This window comes from Strigops habroptila, chromosome 13, assembly GCF_004027225.2.
Source record: "Strigops habroptila isolate Jane chromosome 13, bStrHab1.2.pri, whole genome shotgun sequence".
NCBI lineage: Eukaryota > Metazoa > Chordata > Aves > Psittaciformes > Psittacidae > Strigops > Strigops habroptila.
Genome location: NC_044289.2, coordinates 14,575,631 through 14,595,528, shown reverse-complemented (window position 1 = coordinate 14,595,528; position 19,898 = coordinate 14,575,631). Strand labels below are relative to the sequence as shown.

General features: G+C 48.4%; 1 protein-coding gene across 1 annotated transcript; it reads left to right on the top strand.

Annotated features, from left to right (window-relative positions):
• The first annotated feature begins 387 nt into the window (after positions 1-387).
• Positions 388-19,167, top strand: OPRL1 (opioid related nociceptin receptor 1). Its single transcript, XM_030503373.1, has 5 exons — positions 388-1,289; positions 6,172-6,433; positions 6,892-7,153; positions 15,671-16,026; positions 16,300-19,167. Exons 3-5 carry the CDS (start codon positions 6,927-6,929, stop codon positions 16,821-16,823), a joined length of 1,107 nt encoding a protein of 368 aa, XP_030359233.1. The 5' UTR covers positions 388-1,289; positions 6,172-6,433; positions 6,892-6,926; the 3' UTR covers positions 16,824-19,167.
• The last annotated feature ends 731 nt before the right edge of the window (positions 19,168-19,898 follow it).

Here is a 19,898-nt window from a genome sequence, read left to right as displayed (position 1 = left end):
ATGTGTGCCTATGGTCCTGTGGGCAGGCATTGCTGGGTGCATCCATTGTTATCTCTGCAACACGCATTTAGATATGTTTTCCTGTTCTGTCAACCCTTCAGGCCCTGGGATTTGGCTCCTGTGAAGCAGCACAGCTTTGCTGGAACCAACTTCTCCCAGCAGGGCTGTTCACTCTCAATCCCACATAAAATTATGGGGAGCTGGAGTGTACAGTGCTTCTGGCATGGCTCTTTACGTGGCATCAGAGCGAGCCTGACAGCCACATAAACAGCATATGTGAGGAGACATTACAGAGCTGCTGCTTGTTGCATATTATTTACATACATATCCTCTACCTAGCTGATGGCTTTTCCTACTTACAGATTCACTAAAGACTGGAGTCTTTTTTATACAAGGCAGATATTCAGTCCTTTGGAAAACTGATGGGAATATATTTCCCTCTACAGTTGCTTGGAATTTTCAGTAAACAGCTATTGTTTCCTCTCGCTAGAAAATGGAACAAGGGAAGGCTTCTGTGAATGCATTTAGGTGGGTTAAAGCTGTGAAAACAACTTGCTTTGGGGTGGTTTGACAGGCATCAGCTGCTATTGATCCAAATAACAGCAAGATCTTGAGGGACATCTCTTTGGGGAAAGCAAGCTCAGAAAGGAACAAACAGCAAATGGACACTGGATATCTTGGTGTTAGGCTTGTTGCAGTGGATTTGTTGCTGTCAAAGCTGTTTGCTATGTAAAGTGACTGCAGTACAGAGGGGATAAGCAAATCCTTGCTTTGAAAGACCTCTGTGAAAATCGCCAGCTGAGCACAGAGGTGTTTTCCTCCCTAAGGGATAAGAGGTTAAAGTGCTGGGATGAAGCTTGGAGGTTCTGAATTCATCATCTTCTGTTTCCTACGGAGTATCTGTGTAAATCATGCAACCACCCTTGCTTTTCCCTGAAACAGAGACGACTCTTCTCTCAGCATCTGGGCTCTGGGGATGCCCAAATAGTGAACCCTGGATACTGGGAACCCATTCCCAGAAAGAAATTGGTGCCCTGAGTGAAGGGATAACAGGGAAAAAGAGGAATTTCTGTCTTGTGGAGAGTGGAGGGATTTGTTCAGTCTCTGGGAAATGGCAAATAATGATGGCAAACAATACAATACAAGTGAAGTGGGGAGCATCGTGTGCTCTCTCTGTTAGAGCTTGAGGGGTTCTGCTCTAAATGAGTACTTGGTGAAAGCAGGATCCACTCTAATCATTCCCAAGTAGTGAGGATCAGGCTCACCACCACACACATGCTCTTCAAAAGGTAGGTGCCTTCTGGCATTAAGTGCATCTGGTTGTTCTCCTTACCATGGACCTTGTAGCTTAATGGGGTGTGGGACCTCTGGTCTTGGTGGCTGCTGTCCTTTGGATGTGACCAAGTCATGCTAACATGGGAGAGACTGGAACAGGACTGAAGCAACTCTTCCTGTAAGTCTGTGCTCAGGTTTTGAGACCTAAATGCCTTTTTCTTCTCCCACTTCATGGTCCCAGGGAATGTAACAGGAGCTGATGTATTTCTTGGCATGGTAACTCCAGGGCTTTGGGAGCTGGAGTGGAAATGGAAGGGAAAAGATAGGTAGGAGAGAAGTGGAAAGATTTCCTTTGTAATTGTGCTTTAAATGGGAATGAATTACACTTGTTTTGCTGTTCTGCTGTTTTGGAGAGAGGAATCAATTGGCTCCAGCTCTGTTAGCCAGGTTGGGCGCCCCTGGGGACCGGCTGGCTGTTGTAGGATATTGTTTTATTGTGTAATATGCCTGTTCCTATGGATCAGTTCCCTGCCTGCAGCCTCAGGAGTGGGCAGGGAGGTACCAGCCAGCAGCAGTGCTGGGGTTTCAGGAGGCAGAGGGATGCAGGCACTGACCCCATGGCTCTGGCAGGGCAAGCATTGGGAGCAGGCAGATGGAGCTGCCTAGTGGGGATGTGGGGATGGATGAGCTCAGCTGCTGTTCTCTGCTGGCTTCAACTAAGGGCTGTAGGCAAGTGTCTGGGGTTAAATGTATGGCTTGGTCCATGAGCAGATGGGATGTGCTGGGATCACTTGCTCTTTCTTCTGGAGCTGGTGCAAGGCTGAACAGTGAGTTTCCTTTGTTCTTCTATGTCTGGACCATCCAAGACATCATTTTCCATGCCTGTTTTGCAGGTTTTCCAGCTCCAGGAAAGACCCCGTGCTCTAACTTCTCTAGCTGTAAAGCAGTTTCTCTTTTATTCCCCACTAAAACCCAATATCTGCTCTGCTGATTTCCTTAGTGTTTAACGGTTTGCCTTAGTGTTTAATGCTCTGCCTGCTCAGCTGTAGGTATGCTTAATGTTCCTGCTCAGTGCTGACCCCATGAAGGGAGCAGCGATGCTCAAGGACTTGTTGTAATGCTGGCCTTGGGGAAGCCACAGCTACCCCAAGCTGTAGTTGGGCTCTCCTTGACTTGTACAGATGCTTCACAAACCCAGAAAGCTGGGGGAGAGTGAACAGGGAGCTCAGGGGAGCACTCGAAATGCCAAGGCTGAGGAGGGTGAGATGAGGAACCAGAGATAACGCTCTGAGGATGCAGTTCTTGCTGGAGTGGTGAACTGGGGGGGTTTGAGCAGGCAACAGCAGAATACCGGAAAGCAAGAAAAACAAGAGCTTTGGTGCTTTTTCTTTGCGTGAACGTTTACCAGTAAATAACTAATCTACCTGCATGTCACTTCTGCTTTGCATCCTACCAAACAGCTTGAGCTATGATACCTGAATGGATGGGCTCACCAACAGTAATGCACTGCCAGCACCATCACTTTTGATGGGTGGAGGATGTGTGCATTAGCCAGAGATGGCTTTGGTGTGGACAGTGGTGGGAGGGTGTGTGTCTCCCTGTGCGTGCCTATTCCTGGTTGCTGAATTTATCATAAAGTGGGTTTGTGTTGGAAGGGACCTTAAAGCTCATCCAGCTCCAACCCCTGCCCCGGGCAGGGACACCTTCCACTAGAGCAGGTTGCTCCAAGCCCCTGTGTCCAACCTGGCCTTGAACACTGCCAGGGATGGGGCAGCCACAGCTTCTCTGGGCACCCTGTGCCAGCGCCTCAGCACCCTCACAGGGAAGAGCTTCTGCCTCAGAGCTCATCTCAATCTCCCCTCTGGCAGGTTAAAGCCATTCTCCCTTGTCATGTCCCTCCAGGCCCTTGTCCAAAGCCCCTCTCCAGGTTTCTTGTAGCCCCTTTAGGTATTGTAAGACTGTTATTATGTTTCCTATATCATCATTAATGTCCATAAAACGCATTTCACCCACCACCGGTGGTCATGGTACAATTTAGCTGTTTAGTTTCGCCATGTGCTTGGCATGTGCCCATCATGAGTGGTAGCTGCCTTTTGAACCTTTGCTTTCCAGCTCTTCCAAGCACACTCCACATCCCCCTCAGCCTTCCTCCCTCTCCTCTTCAGCCCAGGCACTCGTTCCCTATGTGAGAAATGATTTCCCATCTTGCAGGATTAAATCTCTGCTCATGAGGGCTTTGATTAAACAGATCAAGGCAAACTGTGCTCAAGGTGGCAAACCAGCTCTGACACGCAGATGCCTTCACCTCCAGAAAGGAAAGGCAATAAAAACACCTTGTGGGTTGTTGCTGGTATGAAATGCAGGTGGCTGTGGGCTCTTTTCTGCCAAAGCAGCAGAAATCCTCCATGTTTAGGAGCAGTGTCTGCAAAGTCAACCTGGATGAAACAGCTGTGCATGGAATTATTGACACTTGAACTAGATTAGCTTGAAATAGGTGAGGTTTGTTCATCACAGACTGGACTGATGCTCTCCAGGAGTTTGGAGATGGATGTGCTGTAGGTATGTGGGGGAAACCCAGGGTCCTGCCTCTGCCAACATGTATCTATTAACCAAGCAAAGAACAAGCCTACTTGGGCCCCAGTTGTAGTTCTTTATAGCATAAGCCTCTGAACATTTGCAGACAAACTCCAAATATGCACGAAGCTCATTTTCAGATGAATTTTAATTCTTTAATGGATATTCTGATTACTAAATTCATCAGAACTTTTGTATAGTTTTGGTTTTGAGTCTTATTTTATGTATATTCAAAAGAAAGTGGGGTTGAGAAAAAAAAAGTATTGGCACCAGGAATGTGGTTCTGACTTGCACATTGATGCTCTGGACGTTTATTGTAAACCCAGCATTTATCCATGGTGTGTCACTCACTGCCTTCATGCATGCTCTCTCGACCATCATCACCTGGAAGAAGGGTTGCATTTTTGGCTAGTTCTTTTTTGGCTCTTTTTCCCTTGCTGTCTGCATAGAAACCTGCAAGCAGAGAAGTTGATCTGGTTTTCTATCAAATAGGCTTGAGAAGGTTCTTTTGGGTCAGGCAATAAAATCTTGGTGGCCTTCCTTCTCAGTCTTGGTCTATAGCCTCCAATAGACAGGGGGAAGACTTCTGATGAGGAAGGAGTCTGGCAAGTGTTGTGCTCTTGAGATGAGTGTCCTCTCATCCCAGGGATCCTGAGGAGAGCAGAAGGTAAGAGACCATGAGATGTGCTGGAAGGACAGATCTCTTCGTGGGTGAATTGGGATTGGGGTGAAATCAGGTGAAACCAGCAGCACTGGGACTGAAAGTGCAGCATGAACATCCTGGGCTCTTTCCTGTCCAAGAGGACAGGGCTGAGCAGTGTGGAGATGTAAGATGGATGGAGGAGGAGGATTTCTGGAAGAGCTTTTGTTCCAGACGCAAAACATGTCTTGGCTGTCGGTAGTTCAAGGTGGCAACGCTGATCCCCTTTTCCAGGAGTCAGTCCAAAGTACTAGGCTGTGAGTCAAAACAAGAACCACTACAAGATAAATAGGTGAACATGCTGTATTTGCTGCCTGGAATTAACATAATGTGAGTATGTGGAGGGCTAAGTGCATTCCTTGGGGTGGGAGCCAGCAGAGAGGAGCAGAGCTGCATTTGCAAACACTCTTTTCCCGTAGGCTCCTGGGCTGTCCAGCCGGGCTCTCGCACTGATTTACTGCTGTCCTTCCCTCAGCCTTTGAAAATCAATCCATTAACAATTAAAGTAATGTCTACTCTAGTATTTATTTCACACTCTCTCGCTAATGGAGTGATAAAAAAACCCCAACTCTTCTTCAAGCGCCAGGACTGTTCTATTTCACAAGAGGGCTGTATCCCTGGGTCATGCTTTTATCCCTTGTTCCGTGTTAGAGCTGTGACCTGCTCTTATGGAAGCTTTCAGGGAAAGTACAACATGTTACCATACCATACTGTTACCTTCCTTGTAAAGAAGGTGCAGCTTCTGTGCTAAATGACCCCAGATATGTGTTAAAGCACAATTGAAGCAGAAAGGGCTGTCTGAAGCGTTTGCTGCCCAAGAGCTCCTTTTCCTTTTCTCCATCTGCTGGGCAATAATGATGTACCTCAAACTGGTTCTGCCCCATGTGTCTCTGCTTATGTCCCCACAAACTGCTGGGAAATGGCATCTCCAGGGATGCTCAGATGCACCAGACCATGAGGCTCCTGTTCTCAGCGGTCAATCTGCCCCTGATTAGGATCAAACTGGGGATGGACCGCAAAGGTCTGCTTGGGGGACAGTTTACCTGGGGAATCTGCAGCTCTTGGGCACTGAGTCCATCAGGGCTAATGTCCCAGATGGGGAAATAGCAGGGACTGTGTGGGTCACCCCATGCAGAGGTAATGAGTTCACCACTACAGCTTCTAGACATAAATGTGCTGCTCCAACTCTGATCCAAACTGCAGGATGCTTTAGCTTACAAATAAATGACCTTTAGCGAATGCCACTACAAGAACACTAAAGAACAACAATTGCCCCCTTGGTGTTTCTCAGCCCTCCTTGTATTTTTGCCAGTTTCTAGGTCAAATTCCCCATCCCGTTTCCCCTGCACTAGCACAACACTCAGGTTGCACAGTCGCAGCAGAGGGAGGAATTTGTCTTCTTCCCCTTTCCCTTCATTCCCTTCCCTCCTTCCCACTGGCTTGGAGCCCACCCCAGGTAGGCTGTGCGTCCCCTCCGCGGCTGAGGGGCTGCGTTTTGGGGGTGATGGAGGGGCCGGGGTGGTGGGGGACGCTGCCCGTGGCTCGCTTTCCATTTGGTGCCTTTGGTTATTTATTATCACACCCCCCTTTTTTTGTTCCTTCCCCCCCCCCCCCCGCTTAAGTCTTACGCAGTGGGAGCCGCCAGCAGCCGGGGCTGGCTCTGCCCAGCCGCCGTCCGCCCTCATCCCTCCCTCCTATCCCTCCCTTTTCGTTAAAAACGTGGGATCCGGGGTGCAGCCCCTGCGCCGGCAGCATCCCTGCCTGCGAGAGCAGCGCATCGCCCCCCATCGCCGAGTGCCGCCGGAGCGGAGCCCCCCGCCGTTATCCCCATCCTTGCTCCCGGCGCTGCCTGGATGCGGCTTTAAACGGGAGACCCCCACCCAGGTAAGCGGCCAGCAGGGGCTTGGTTCCAACTTCGGGCTTTTCCTGCCGCGTTACCGGGGATGGAGGATGGGGAGGGTTTGTGCACCAGCAGCAGGACGAGCCCCCAGCCCCGGTCGGAGGCTGCGGCAGCTCTTGGGGGACACGGAGCGGGGGGTCCGGAGGCACAAAGCCGGATATGGGCACTCACCGGCTCGGGAGAGGCGGGTTGGAGCATGCAGGGCTGGCGCGGTGCAGCCCGCATGTCCCTGAATGCGGTGTGGAGACATGCGTGAGCTCCCTGTGTGCTCAGGATGCACCAAGCGCTGGGGTTGCATCCCGCAAAAACGCTCAGTGGGGAGGTTTGAGGGGGGTTGTGCTCTCCCCAGCAAGGAACCATCCTTCTCCCCCAGCATCTCTTATGCTTTGCTATGGTCTCATGCTACCCGTTTGATCAGTGGACCTTAAAACTGTCTCTTCAGTGCTCCAGGTCCTTGGCACAAGCTGATGCTTCAGGATGGACCCGCTCTTCCCTGCCCACATTTTGGAAGACCCTGACCTGAGAAAGCTGCTGAACGACTCCTCCATGCTGAACCTCAGCTTTCTGCCCAGTAACTGGTTCAACAACGGCACGGGGGACAGCTTCCTGCCGCTGAGCATCAAGATCACCATTGTGGTCGTCTACTCCATTGTGTGCATCGTAGGGCTGGTGGGCAATTGCTCCGTCATGTATGTGATCATCAGGTAGGACACGCAGGGGGGCTCTGGGGAGGGCTGTGTGCAGGGCAGACCTTTTCCCCCTCCCTCTCCAAATCCCTGCTGTGGGTGAAGCAGGCAGGCGCTTGCCTGGCCATTGCAATGTGCTTTAGAGGTAATGATGTGGCATTTGTTTTATTGCTTTGGTTTTATTTGTGTTTTTCCCTTCCTAGGCTGTGATGAAGGTTCCCACCAGCTTTCAGCTGCCCTCTGGTGCCTCCTAAAGTTAAACCCAGAGAATGGAATAGAGCGATCAGATCTGCTCAAAAAAATGAGGCTTTATTTTGCAGGGGGCTGTGTATCCCTGAGGAGGGCAATGTGATGGGAGCATCCTGCTGCTGGACTTGTCATGGGACCATTCCCTCCTGTGCCATGTCCAGCACCACAGCTGTGGCTGCAGGTGCTGCTCCACCAGGATGCTGATGCTTCCCAAAGGTAGTTATAAGGGAAAGAGCCTGCTGGGAGGCTCAGCTTTCCTTTTACAGGGGAAAAATCACTAACGTGACTCTTCCAACTCTTTGGACGCTATAGACGTGAATAAGATGTGATGGGGTGCTGCAGAGTTGAGGGCAACTTCTCCATCCCTTCATGCTGAGGTCGGGAGAATGGGGGGACCTTTGCTTGGAGCATGCACCACTCCTGCAGCCTCCCTGCACATCACTATTGGCATTTTACATGTCCCTGTCTGGTTCTGCTGTGATTTAAACCCCCTCTATTTCCTTGAATCAGAAACTCTGATCTTCCCCTGTAACTACCAGATAAGTTTATGCAACTGTTAAGATTGTGATTCTGTGTCACACACCAGCAAACTCCTGATCTCAGTATCCTGTATGATAAGGAGTGAGCTTCCATTTTATACACATCTCGGAGCAGATTCCTGGTGCAGGTGGATGCTGTCAGCACAGAAAAGACAGAGTGAATTTGTTTTCTCCTCCAACAGAGGATGAAAACATTTAGCAGGTTCTCAGGCACTGATAGGATTAAATCTTGCTCCTGCCAAAGCATCTTTCCCTTGGATACACACAACTTGGCTGGGGTAGATGCTGCAGAATTAAGTCTTTGGTATCACAGGTTGGTGAACGGTGGTTAAATCTCTGCTGCAAGGGCAACCTGGTCTTGTGGAAGGTGTCACTGCCCATGGCAGGGGGTTGGAGCTGGATGAGCTTTAAGGACCCTTCCAACACAAACCAGGCTGGGATTCTATGACTGTTCATCAGGCTGCCTGTCCGTGCTTTTCTTGCCAAGGAGTTTATGGCAGGGAGAAGGGATCACATTAGCCTTGAGGAGTCTGGAGATGGAGAGAGGAGGTTTGCAGCGCGCCAGTGCCACACTGGAAGAGCTCATGTTTGTTTGGTGTTATAGCAATCACTCCAGTAGACAGGGTGATAGTGGGTATGTGTAAGTGTGGTGAGTAGTGAGGTTCTGGGAGTGAGAATTCCTTGTCCCACAGTGATGCAGCTCCCTGGGGATGCCAACCAGTGTGTGTGCAGGGGAAAGGATAAGGTGCCCCATATGTGAACCTTCGGTTTGTGTTAGGAGAAGCTTTGGCAGGAATCTTCTCCCTGTCTGCAAAGGTCTTGATGGTGGGATGTGGATGCTGGGATGCTGCTGGTCCCTGGGCTAAGACTGGTGAATGTCCCAAACCAGCACCCTGGTCAGGGTGGATGTGTGCTGTGGCTGTACAGGGCCATGCTTTTAAGCTGGTGGCCTCTTGTCCACTCCTTCTTGGATTTGATACCTTCCAGTTGGATAAATGGGACCCAAGGAGAGAAAGAGGGGTTTAGCACTGGATTTTCCCCTGGCGTGTAGGGTTTTTTGTGTGTCCCCTCTGGTTTTACTTGTTTGAAGCAATTGAAAACTGAAGATGTCACCTCCATTTCCCCCAGGCCTTTTCCATTTCTTCCATTTCCCCTTTATTTGGAACCCCCTGTATATGCAAAAAGCCATCAGAAGTTTTAACTATTTGGGTAATTCTTTTGGGGGATTCACCAAAAAACCTTCTATGTGAGCCTAAAGGGGCCCCTTGAATGATGTGTGTTGGGGAAGTCATAGAGTTAGAGCATGTACAGAAGCTGCTGTTTCTCCCTGGGTCTCCCCATCAGCGTGCCCTGAGAGCTCAGTGTTAAGCTGAGAATAACACTGGGTTATACCCAGGGAAATGACCCTTCTTGGTTCCATAACTGCAACTTTTGGTTATCTCTGGTCAGAGTTGTTCTCTCTTTGCCCTTACTTTTGAGGTCAGGAGCAGGTGTGGTGAGAAACTGGACTCAGTATCTCTGACCACGTACAGGAGGATGATGATGACTTCTCAAGCACAGGTTTTTCTCCTCAAACTGGAGCATTGGTGCTCCTGGGTTTCATGCCTTAAAAGCATCTTTATTTCAGTAGGTTGAAAACTGGTTGCTGGTAAGTCAAGGTGGAGTTTGGGGGGCTCTTAATGGTGTATCTCTTCCATTAATGGAGAAAAGATTGGCAAACCCTCTGTGCTGCATCCCTATCATCTGTAGATTGGGTGTTCCCTACGAAACCTGGTTTTCTTTTTTCCTTTCCATGCTTATATTTCAGCAGGGACAACCTGACTACACATCCTATAGGAAAATGGTGTTTTGTCTTCCAGATAAAGAATGCTTTCAATACCATAAAGAGTAATTGCTTCCTGTTATTGAGGGAGTTGGGAAATAAAGGCTAATATCAGCACTCGAGGAAACAGGAGGCATGAGGAAGGTTTGGGTTTTGTTCCTCCTCGATGAGTCTTTTGCAGCACCAAGGGGAAAAGTTTAAGATCTCCCTGTATTTCACACAACAATGCAAATTCCAAGCCCCTCCTTGGTGTTCCCCTCTGCTGCAGAACCCAGCCTGCATCCCTCTTCTATTTGGAATGATTAATCTATAGAGACAGTCATCATGTGACTGTCAGTCCCTTTCTAGTTCTGAGCAGCGCTAATTGGAGAAGACCAAGAAGGGCTCTAATCAAGAACACGATTTCCTGGACAGTAAAGGGCCTATTGTGGAAACCTGCCTCCTCTGTGGCTTTGTTCTGCTTGCTTGCTCATTGTAGACTTCTTGCCAGTGGAGATAATGCCTCCCCTCCTTCCTTCTCCTTCTGCTCTTTGCTCTCTTCCGCATAGATTTCCTGTGCTGCTTTTTAATGAATGTGAAACAAGGGGTTGAACAGCTTGAGGCAGAGAGGGTTTGGGGGGAAACCAGGCTGCTGAGGTCCCTCTTGGCTGTTGACTGAATTCTGCAAGGCTCCTTGCCCTAGAGCTTTGATTTTAGGAAGAAAAGCAAAGAGGAAGAGGGATGTACTGTTCTTACATTGGCTGACCCACAGGGATGGAGGTGATGCTGGCCCTGGTGTTGCTGCATGGGGTGTGAGAAACGCCCAAGCCTCCGCCAATGTGCCAGAGAAAGGACCAGGAATAACATGCAGCTTGTGGTCCAGGAAGTCCTCTGTTATCCCTAGCTCCATCATGCTGCTGTGACACTCAGTAGTGATTATCCAGAGGACTTCCTCAGTGTTGGTTCTGTTCACCTGGATCAGCCCCTATGGGAATGATGCCTCATTTCTTTGCCGTGGAAGCAATCTGCTGGGAGCCCAGCAGAGTACTGAGGCTGCTCAGCTCTCCCTAGCGAAGAACTCTGTTTCTGAGCATTTTAAGCAGCTGTTTAGGCAGATTAGGGCTATCAGGCCCCTACATTTCCGTTTGCTGCTTCCTGGTGAAGCCTTAGGAGGAGAGATGCGATGTGATGGGGAGATGCCTGCACCAGGCGGCTGCCTGGGGGTGGCTGTGCCAGCTGTTATTCTGCTTACAAACTGCATCAGCCCCTGAGAATAGGGGTGAGGGCAGCTGGCTGCGAGGAGATGAGGAAAATGAAGTTAATTAGGACATTGCAGAGATGCTGATTTCCTAATAGACAGCTTTCTAAGGGAAGAGTCTCGACCAGCTGCGTGTCTCGGAGCTGAAATCGAGTGAGTGTTTAGTGCAGCATGGACTCAGCAGGTGCTGGTGGGGCCATCTAAGACCTCAGTGCTCTCCAGATCTGCCTCTTCTAGTTTTTCCTGGAGAAAAAAGGCTCACAGTAGCTGTGTCTGGCTCCTGCTAACACAGATCCTATGGCTGCATCGTGTGCTGGAGGGTCTTGGTTTCCTTTGGCTTTGGTGGGATGAGTGAAGGGGTGTTACCCATGTGGAGCAGTAATTCCATGGTGTTTAATATGGGACTCTGTTCCCAGTGCATTTCAGGGTCTGGGCAATTCCCAGCAGTGTTTAGGGCACAAGCAGTTCAGCACAGGCAGATCTGGCACATGAACAGGGATGAGAGCATCTTGCTGCAAGACGGATGCTGATGAATGCCCTTCTTAGACCAAAGCACCATCCTGGTGACCAGGCACCTGCCCAGGGATGTCTGAGCCCCTGGACCAGTTGTAGAGGCCTTTGCAGCAGCAACCACCCAATCTCTGCCCTCTGTACAGCAGCAATCAAGGCCATGTCATGTCCCCATCCACACCAGGCCCTAGGGAGCACCTCAAGGAGGGAGGGCAGAACTTGCTTTTCATAGCTGTCACCTAGAGACTCAAAGGGCAAGAAATTCATCTGTCCCAAAGTGTGGGTGCTCACCCTGGCTGCCACAGGCCCCTTAACCCCTGCTAGTCACTTACCATCCTGCCAGGTAATTAATAGGCTTTTACATGCTGGTGTTACCAGTCACTTGTTGTAGCATCTGGGCCAAAGTCCAAAGTGATTTTAAATTTGTCCTCCTCAAATTATCTTCTTTTTTCATGGCCTATTAAAACATTAAGAATAAACCATCTTGATTAGGGTATTTCAGGCTGAGGGAGCTGTCAGATAGTGATGAGAGCAGCAGAGATACAGAGAGCATGATGTGGGTGTATGGCTTTGGGGACACAAATCGCAGCGGAATGTGCCAGATCAAACATCAGCTTCATATAACCTGTGGGATAAGAGCAGGTTGGGAGCAGAGGTGTCAGTGAACTGTGCTGGTTTCCACTGGCAGAGTGGGAGCAACTCAGCAGAAATCTTCCCTGAGCCTTTTCTGCTCTGTTTTGCTTCCCTGTGTGTGCCCAGGGATGGTGGCAAAGGCTGTCACTGATGCCAGGGTGTGGAGATGGAGGTTACTGCTCAAGGTGAACAGCACTGTCTGCATCCTGATTAGCTGGAGTAAAGAATATCTAAATCAAGAGGCTCCGAGAGTCAGAGAGCTCCTGAGGATAACGCTCATGGTTCAGGGCTTTGCTCTGGTGTTTGTGGCCCCATTTTGGGTTGTACTTTGCTGGTCCTTAGCTGAGGGGCATCTGGAGCTGCTTGCTGCCCTGGTGCCTTGAGGTTGCTGCGTGGAAAGGAGGGAGTGATGCTAAAACAACAGGTTTGAGAGGGCTCAAAAGCCTGAGAGATCAGTCAGGGCCAGAATCCATCCTTGTGAGAAACAGGACTGCAAAGCCCCTTATGTGGAAGAGCTGCTCCTCTCTCAAACTGCAGGTTTGTAGAGCTTTGTAGGTTAGCAGAGCTTTGTTCCAGGTAATGCTGCTTGAGGTCCATTTAGCCAAAAGGAGGGGGAAGCAGAGTCCTGGGCTGATATCCAGATATTTTTCCTCTTAGGCTTCAGCAGCTGGGACAACAGGAGAGGAGAGCAACGCTGTTACTTCTGTGACTAAGGTGGAGCTGGATGGAGAGCTGAGAACTGCGCTGTGGGAGATGCTCCATTAGGAAATTGCCTCTGTGACCGAGTGCAAGAAAGTGGCTCAGCAGGGAGCTGATATCCTCCTCTGTCCACAGCCTTATCCATATCGGAGCTGTGCCATAGGGGGGACCTTAGGTGCCTCCTAAAGCCTCAGAGTTTAATTTGTGTTTTCTTTGTGGAGATTAAGAAAGAGAACACTCTCAGTTCCTGGAGGAAAAGAAAAGGAGGTTAATCCACAGAGAAGTGATTAATTGATTTTTTGTTTGTACTGAACATTCTGGAAATGTTTGGGAACATTGGTTGGATGGGATACGGGCCGTTGGCTCTCAGCGTGCACAGAAAGTAGAGCTAAAAGTAATTAAATAGGTGTAAATTAATCTCCCCCACCTTTCAAGAGCACAAAATCAGCTTTAAAATCCACTTGAAGGTGGATTCGTGCATGAAGGGAGAAGAGATTTTGCAGGGCCAGGCTGAGCGATTTCATCTTCTGGTTGAGAAGTGTTTTGGAGGAGAGGGACCAGTGAGGTCCCTGCAATGGAAGGAGCTGAGGGTTTGCAATCTGCACACCCAAGCTCAGGGTTAGCTGGGATGGCCCAAACTTCTCTCTGCACTGGGGATGCAGGAGCATGCATGGAGGCAACATTGTCCTCCATGGATAATGGATGGATGGATGGTAGAGGTGGGTGGGTCACTGCTTGTTTCTCCCACTGGTCAATTAAAAAGAAACTCAAAGAACCTTTATTTTTTCATGAGTAAAGTTGCTCATCACTGCTCAAACCCACAATTGTTATTCCCTCAAGTTACAACATCAGTCAAAGCAGTTAAAGTTAGAGGCATGTTGATGAATTGCCTCCAAGTCCAGTCTGCCTGGAAAGATGGGCTGGAACAAACTTGACCTTTGGGAAGCTTGAGCAAGCGCAGCTGGGTCTGAGATATGCTGAGAAAGACAACAGCTCCCAGGAGACCTTCGCTAACAGTTTTAGATAGCTGAATAATCTGAAGCTGAGCTGACAATACTTTTTTTTTGTGGGGGCTGATAAAGAACACTGATTCCATTTCTTAATTTTAATTCCCCTCCTGCTGACCCAGAAGTGTCTGAATCCATTCACAGGCCCCATCTTACTGTTCCTGTGTAATTCTGCTTAGAAAGTCCCAGGCACTAAAGCCCTGGCAGCTGCCTGGTTGTGCTGGGTTTGCAAAGTGCTTGTTCACACCTTCGCAATAGGAAGGACAATGGTGTTTTTCCTCTGCTGCTTTGGTTATATGAATTCATTTGATCTGGGCTGGCTTTCTAAGAATCCACTGTCTGCTGGGATTTCTGGGCCAGGAGGAGCCTGACTCAGACTTATTTGGGGACCACAAGTGTTTCCATTAACATTCGTCTCCAAATGCTTCCCTTTGGCTTTCGAGGTCAGATATAGAATCATTTGTTCTTGCTTTCTGAAGCCACTTTCAAACATCTGACTTCTAATACAAGCTCTAAAAGGGGTAAAAATATAGACTTTAAATTCTGGATTGTGGATCCCCTGGCTGTTGTTCTTGCAAGCCTGGCTATGTCACTGTGTGTCTCAGCAGAGCTCAGAGCGTGGCAGTGATAATGTTCCTCTAAGCATTCAAATAGTCTATCAAGAGCTGAAGCTCAGATCATCAGGGGAGGGCATGGTGCCGAGTACAGTTGTGGGTTTGCTGTTCTGAATCCATTTAACAAAAAAGAGCTTTTTAGGTAAAATCAGACCCTGTAATATTCTAACGCGCATCAGACTGAAAATAACGCAGTGGTTTATGGGCTCAGGTGTTACCCTCGAATGAACTTGTCCTTCCTTAATAACACACATCATTGTCTGCCATTTCTGGCAGCGTTTCTGTAAAGGCCATTAGGATAGTAAGTGGTAGATGAGCTGTAGTTTTAAAATGATACCTATTTGAGCTCTTCTTTTGCTTGTGAGAGGAACATCCTGGAGTTGAAATGTTAGATTCAGTCACAGAGTCACTGTTGGGTTTCCATTTCTGCAGACTCTGCATATGTCCTTGGGCAGGTGATCGCATCTTTCTTTGCATCATTTCCCATGTGTAAAAAGGAGATGATTTGCCATGAGAACAAGGTGAATCTTCCTTTGGGGATGTTAGAAGTAATACAGAATATTGTTCTGTGTTTTGTCCTTTTGTCATTGACCAAACCCTTTGAAGTCAATTCAACTCATGTCTTTATGCACAAACTATGCTTTTCTTTGGAAAGATCCATTTTGATATTGTATTTCTGATACAAACCTCATTCCCCACCAGTTCTTAGCTGCCACTGGCCAGGGCTGGCCATGTTACCCATTCTTATTTGGTAGCTCACATTTGCCATAGCCTTTGGCTATGAGCCCATTCAAAATGGCTAATCAACTTAACCCTGGTCCGTATGATGCCTTTCAAATCAGCTTATTGGGTAAAACTTTCACCAATATTTATAATAATGAAACCATATGTGATGAAATCCTGGATTTCTGAAAATTACTGAAGTAATTTTCAAAGCTCATGGTCTGAGTTGACAGCTTCAGGCTTTCATGGTCTAAGGAATAAGCTTCTCCTGCCTGTGAAACTGATTGTGAAGGCACTGTTTGTGGTGGTGGAGGAGCTGGGTTGAGCTGTGTGTTGATAAACATGTGGGAGGTGGAAAGGAAAGGGTGTTGAATCTCTTGTTACGTAAGAAAAACACAGCATCTCCTTCCTAAAGTGGCAGAATACCCTCTTCAGCAGGCTTCAATGTCTTACCCATCATGGTCAGGTGAAGCTCTAACCATTGCTCATTCCTACATTTCAGATTCACCAAGATGAAGACAGCAACCAACATTTACATCTTTAACCTCGCGCTGGCAGATACCTTGTGTCTGATGACCTTACCCTTCCAGGGTACGGACACATTCCTGGGCTTCTGGCCCTTTGGCAATGTCCTCTGCAAGATTGCCATCTCTATAGACTACTACAACATGTTCACAAGCACCTTCACACTGACGATGATGAGTGTGGACCGCTATATTGCTATCTGCCACCCTATCAAAGCACTGGACATCCGCACTCCCCACAAGGCCAAAGTGGTCAATGTCTGCATCTGGGCACTGGCTTCTGTGTTTGGCATTCCAGCAATGGTGATGGGATCTGCAGAGAATGAAAACAATGGTCAGTAAAAACACATCCAATGGGTGGGAGGTGTTGGTGGCCAGGAGAACCCGTGGGCTTGTGGAGGTGTTGGAGAGGGGGGTACCTCTTTCCATCAGTGTGGTGAGCTCTCTGTTGTAAAGCTATCCTAACTCTTTCCTTTCTGCCCTTGCCTTTCTGCACCGCTGCTACTGCTTTTCCTGTATTAAACATGCCTAAACTGAACCTGCAGATGCTTTTCTTCTTGATGTGGCTTTGCTGACCTTCGTTTCCTTGTTGTTTTTTCCCTTGCAGAAATTGATTGTCTGATTAAGCTCCCTTCACCCGTGGATTACTGGGATCCAGTGTTTGGCATCTGTGTCTTTCTCTTCTCCTTTATGATCCCCGTGTTGATCATCACCATTTGCTACAGCCTCATGATCAGACGACTCAAGAACGTCCGTGTCCTTTCAGGCTCCAAGGAGAAGGACCGCAACCTGAGGCGCATCACCCGCATGGTCCTGGTGGTGGTGGCAGTCTTCATCATTTGCTGGACTCCCATCCAGATCTTCGTGCTGGTCCAGTGCTTGGGTGCCAAGGCAGAAAGCGAGCTCGAGCTGGCCATCTCCTGCTTCTGCACCGCGCTGGGGTACGCCAACAGCAGCCTGAACCCTGTGCTCTACGCCTTTTTAGATGAGAACTTCAAAGCGTGCTTCAAGAAGTTCTGCTTCCCCACCGCCTTCAGGACGGAGCTCCAGATGTCCAACAGGATGTGCAGCATCGCCAAGGATGTGGCGTACGCCTGCAAGAACTCAGAGGGGACTAACAACCCGGCCTGACTAGGCATGGAAATTCCCATGGTGGCTGTCGCCCAGCAGAGTCCAACCACCCCCACGTCAGAGCTGACTCAGATAACAGCTCTTTAGCAGGACCTCAAAAACTGAGAGGAAACAATATGCTGGGGGTTGGGAAAACCGGAATCTGCAGGAGCATGTGGAAAAAAGCCCAGTTGATGCATTTTTAATTCCAGTGCTCCCTGCACTAAAGAACGTGTTTGAAATCAGCCCTTTGATTCCTGCGAAACCCCAGTGGTTTGCAACATCATTGAGCATTCAGGAATGAAGGGTTTAATCCAGGCATTGCTCCTGGGATTTACGCTTTTGCTGCTGGGAGACAGATTAAAATACAAACTATTCCATTTTTCTCTTCCTCCCTGAGTTGTTTAAGATGCTAACAGCTCATGTGGCTCACCAGGCGCTTTATTCCTGTGGCATCGCTCCGAAATTAGACTTTGCTGAAGCCAAAGTGGGCAGCAGCCATCAGACAAAACCCAGGATCATCTCCAGGATGAGTCATCGCAAAGGGAAAGATGCGGGGAGGGAGAGGAGGGAGCTGATGGAAAGGGAATTCAAACTGCCCTGTGGCTGAGAGCCTGGGGAGGACAACGTCAGCTCCTGCAGATGGGCTCTGCAGTAAAACCCTCTGCCTCCAGTGCACTGGTGGTGAGAAGGGGCTGTCAAAACTGGTGAGTGTAGCTCAGAAGAGGAGGAAGACGAGACAGATGAAATGAACACGAATCCTTGTTTACATGCTGCTATCACTTTTCTTTTTAACCCATTGTAATAATGGACAGAATATGTCTGTATATACACATCTCTAGTGCTGTAGGCACAGCTGTATTGTAGGATTTCATCTTGCCAAGCATGCCTTGGGGTTCTTCCTCAGGGAGAGGAGGAAGAAACAAAGTGGCCTATATATACATGTATTTATGTATAGGGGATGACCATTTTGGAGACGGCAGAAGGGCAGCTCCTGCAGAAGACATGGACATTTCTGGTTGGAGGGACAGCCTAAACCAGTCCCATGTGCTCCACACGAGATAAGTGGTGCACAAACTATACAAAAGGTGGGGGGTTATTGGTTCTTATTTATTTATTAAAATGAGATCCACGATGCTGAGAGCATGTGGGAATGACTGCTGAGGTACCACCCTCTTGCCAACCATAGATTGATTCTTTTCCTCTCCCAGTTGGCCAGAGCTTCATGGAAAATGAAATGTGCCATCATTTCATTTGATAATGGAAGCATTCCCACTGAGTGCCCTCCGTGCTGGTGGAGACAGCAGACCTGTATTCTCCCTGTAGCACATCACCCCGGGAAAACCTGGGCAGTGGTGCTGCTGGGGAAGCAAAGCAATGCTCTCCATTTGGAGATGGGAGGTCAACTCCAACGCGAGAACCGGCAGCATTGTCCGGGCTGTACAGATTTCATGTGAATATATTTATTGTGCTCTGGTCTATGAGATCCTGTATTTTTAATGTATTGGTTTGCCAATATTTTAATGCTGTCATGTTGTTTATATATGCTGTATAAAAGAATCTGATGTTATATTTCTATGTAGAGTGTCTCCCTTATGGTTGGGCTTAAAATATAGATGCAATTCCAGAGTCCCATGTATACGACCCAGATCCCTTGTAAACTGCTGGAGCTGGGAGGAATTTGATGCTGAATCTGGAGGGATACCAGAGCAATCTTTGCAATTAGCACTTCCCTTGGATAATATAGAGGGAGGAAGGAAATCCAGACACTTAAAGCACTTTGCAATGGATGTTTATCCAGCAGGAAATCTCACACAACCCCCAAGCATGCGAAGAAGAACTCCTCAAGAACTGCGCTGCTGGGCTTTGCTTGCAGTGCCATTAGGGAGCAGGAGAGTGTCAGTGGCTGGCTAAGGAGCAGCCACCCTCCCTTTGTGGTTCTTGGGTTTTTAAATAGATTTATGTTCTCTGGAAAAAGAAATATATATATACCAGTGTTTGGCATTTTTTTTTTAATCCAGATTTTGTTATAACGACTATGCTGCAGCGATCTTACATAAACAAGTACTCAATAAATGTGTGTTTACTAAGCTTTTGGGTAATTCTGTGGCCCTTGCAGTGGATGTGTTTAGGCATTCTGTTCAATGCTCAGTGGAGTTTGTTATAAGAAGAGCAAGAAAAACCTGAAAGCAAAAGCTTTATTGTACTGTGCCTCTGGAGTTAAAGGCTTGTGATGGGCTGAAGCGCAGGCTCTTTAATTCTCTTCTCAAATGGTTGTGTTGGTATGATTTCACAGTTACCGCAGTGTAAATGACAATTTCCTAGGTGGCTACTTGTGTGCTTTAATAAAGGAAAATAAAACCTCTCTACTTTGAATGTTGTGGGGTCTGAACGACTTAGCCGCATGCATGAGGAGGTGTCTCAACTGTGGTGCTGGTGGGATCATAGAAACCCAGACTGGTTTGTGTTGGAATGGACCTTAAAGCTCATCCAGTTCCAACCCCTGCCGCGGGCAGGGACACCTTCCACTAGAGCAGGTTGCTCCAAGCCCCTGTGTCCAACCTGGCCTTGAACACTGCCAGGGATGGGGCAGCCACAGCTTCTCTGGGCACCCTGTGCCAGCGCCTCAGCACCCTCACAGGGAAGAATGTCTTCCTAATGTCTTTGCATGTGGGGGCAAAGACATGCTAAAACCACTGCTGGGTGCATGGAATAACATTGAAGCATGCAATCCTTTTTTTACTGAGGTCAGTGGGATCTTCTGTTGTGCAGGCAACAGGCAGCTCTCACATAGACAGGGCAGCGATGCCAGCATCTGCCTGCTGTTACAGGTCAAGTCTGATGCGGGATAAAAACAAGCTCTTCCCACATACTCTCTCCACACCTCTGAGGAGTTACGGGGTTAGGCAAGATCATGGAAACAGTGAGTTACAGAACTGCTCTGAAAATAAAGCCAAAGCAATATGCTATAGCCAGGAAAGATGGATTAGCCAGTGAGATGTGCAATAAGGAAAGCGCCGTCTCTCTGCACAGAGATCAATATTCCTACCCGGGTGGGTAAATATCAAGAGAGGATTTTTATTGGCAGCGGTGATC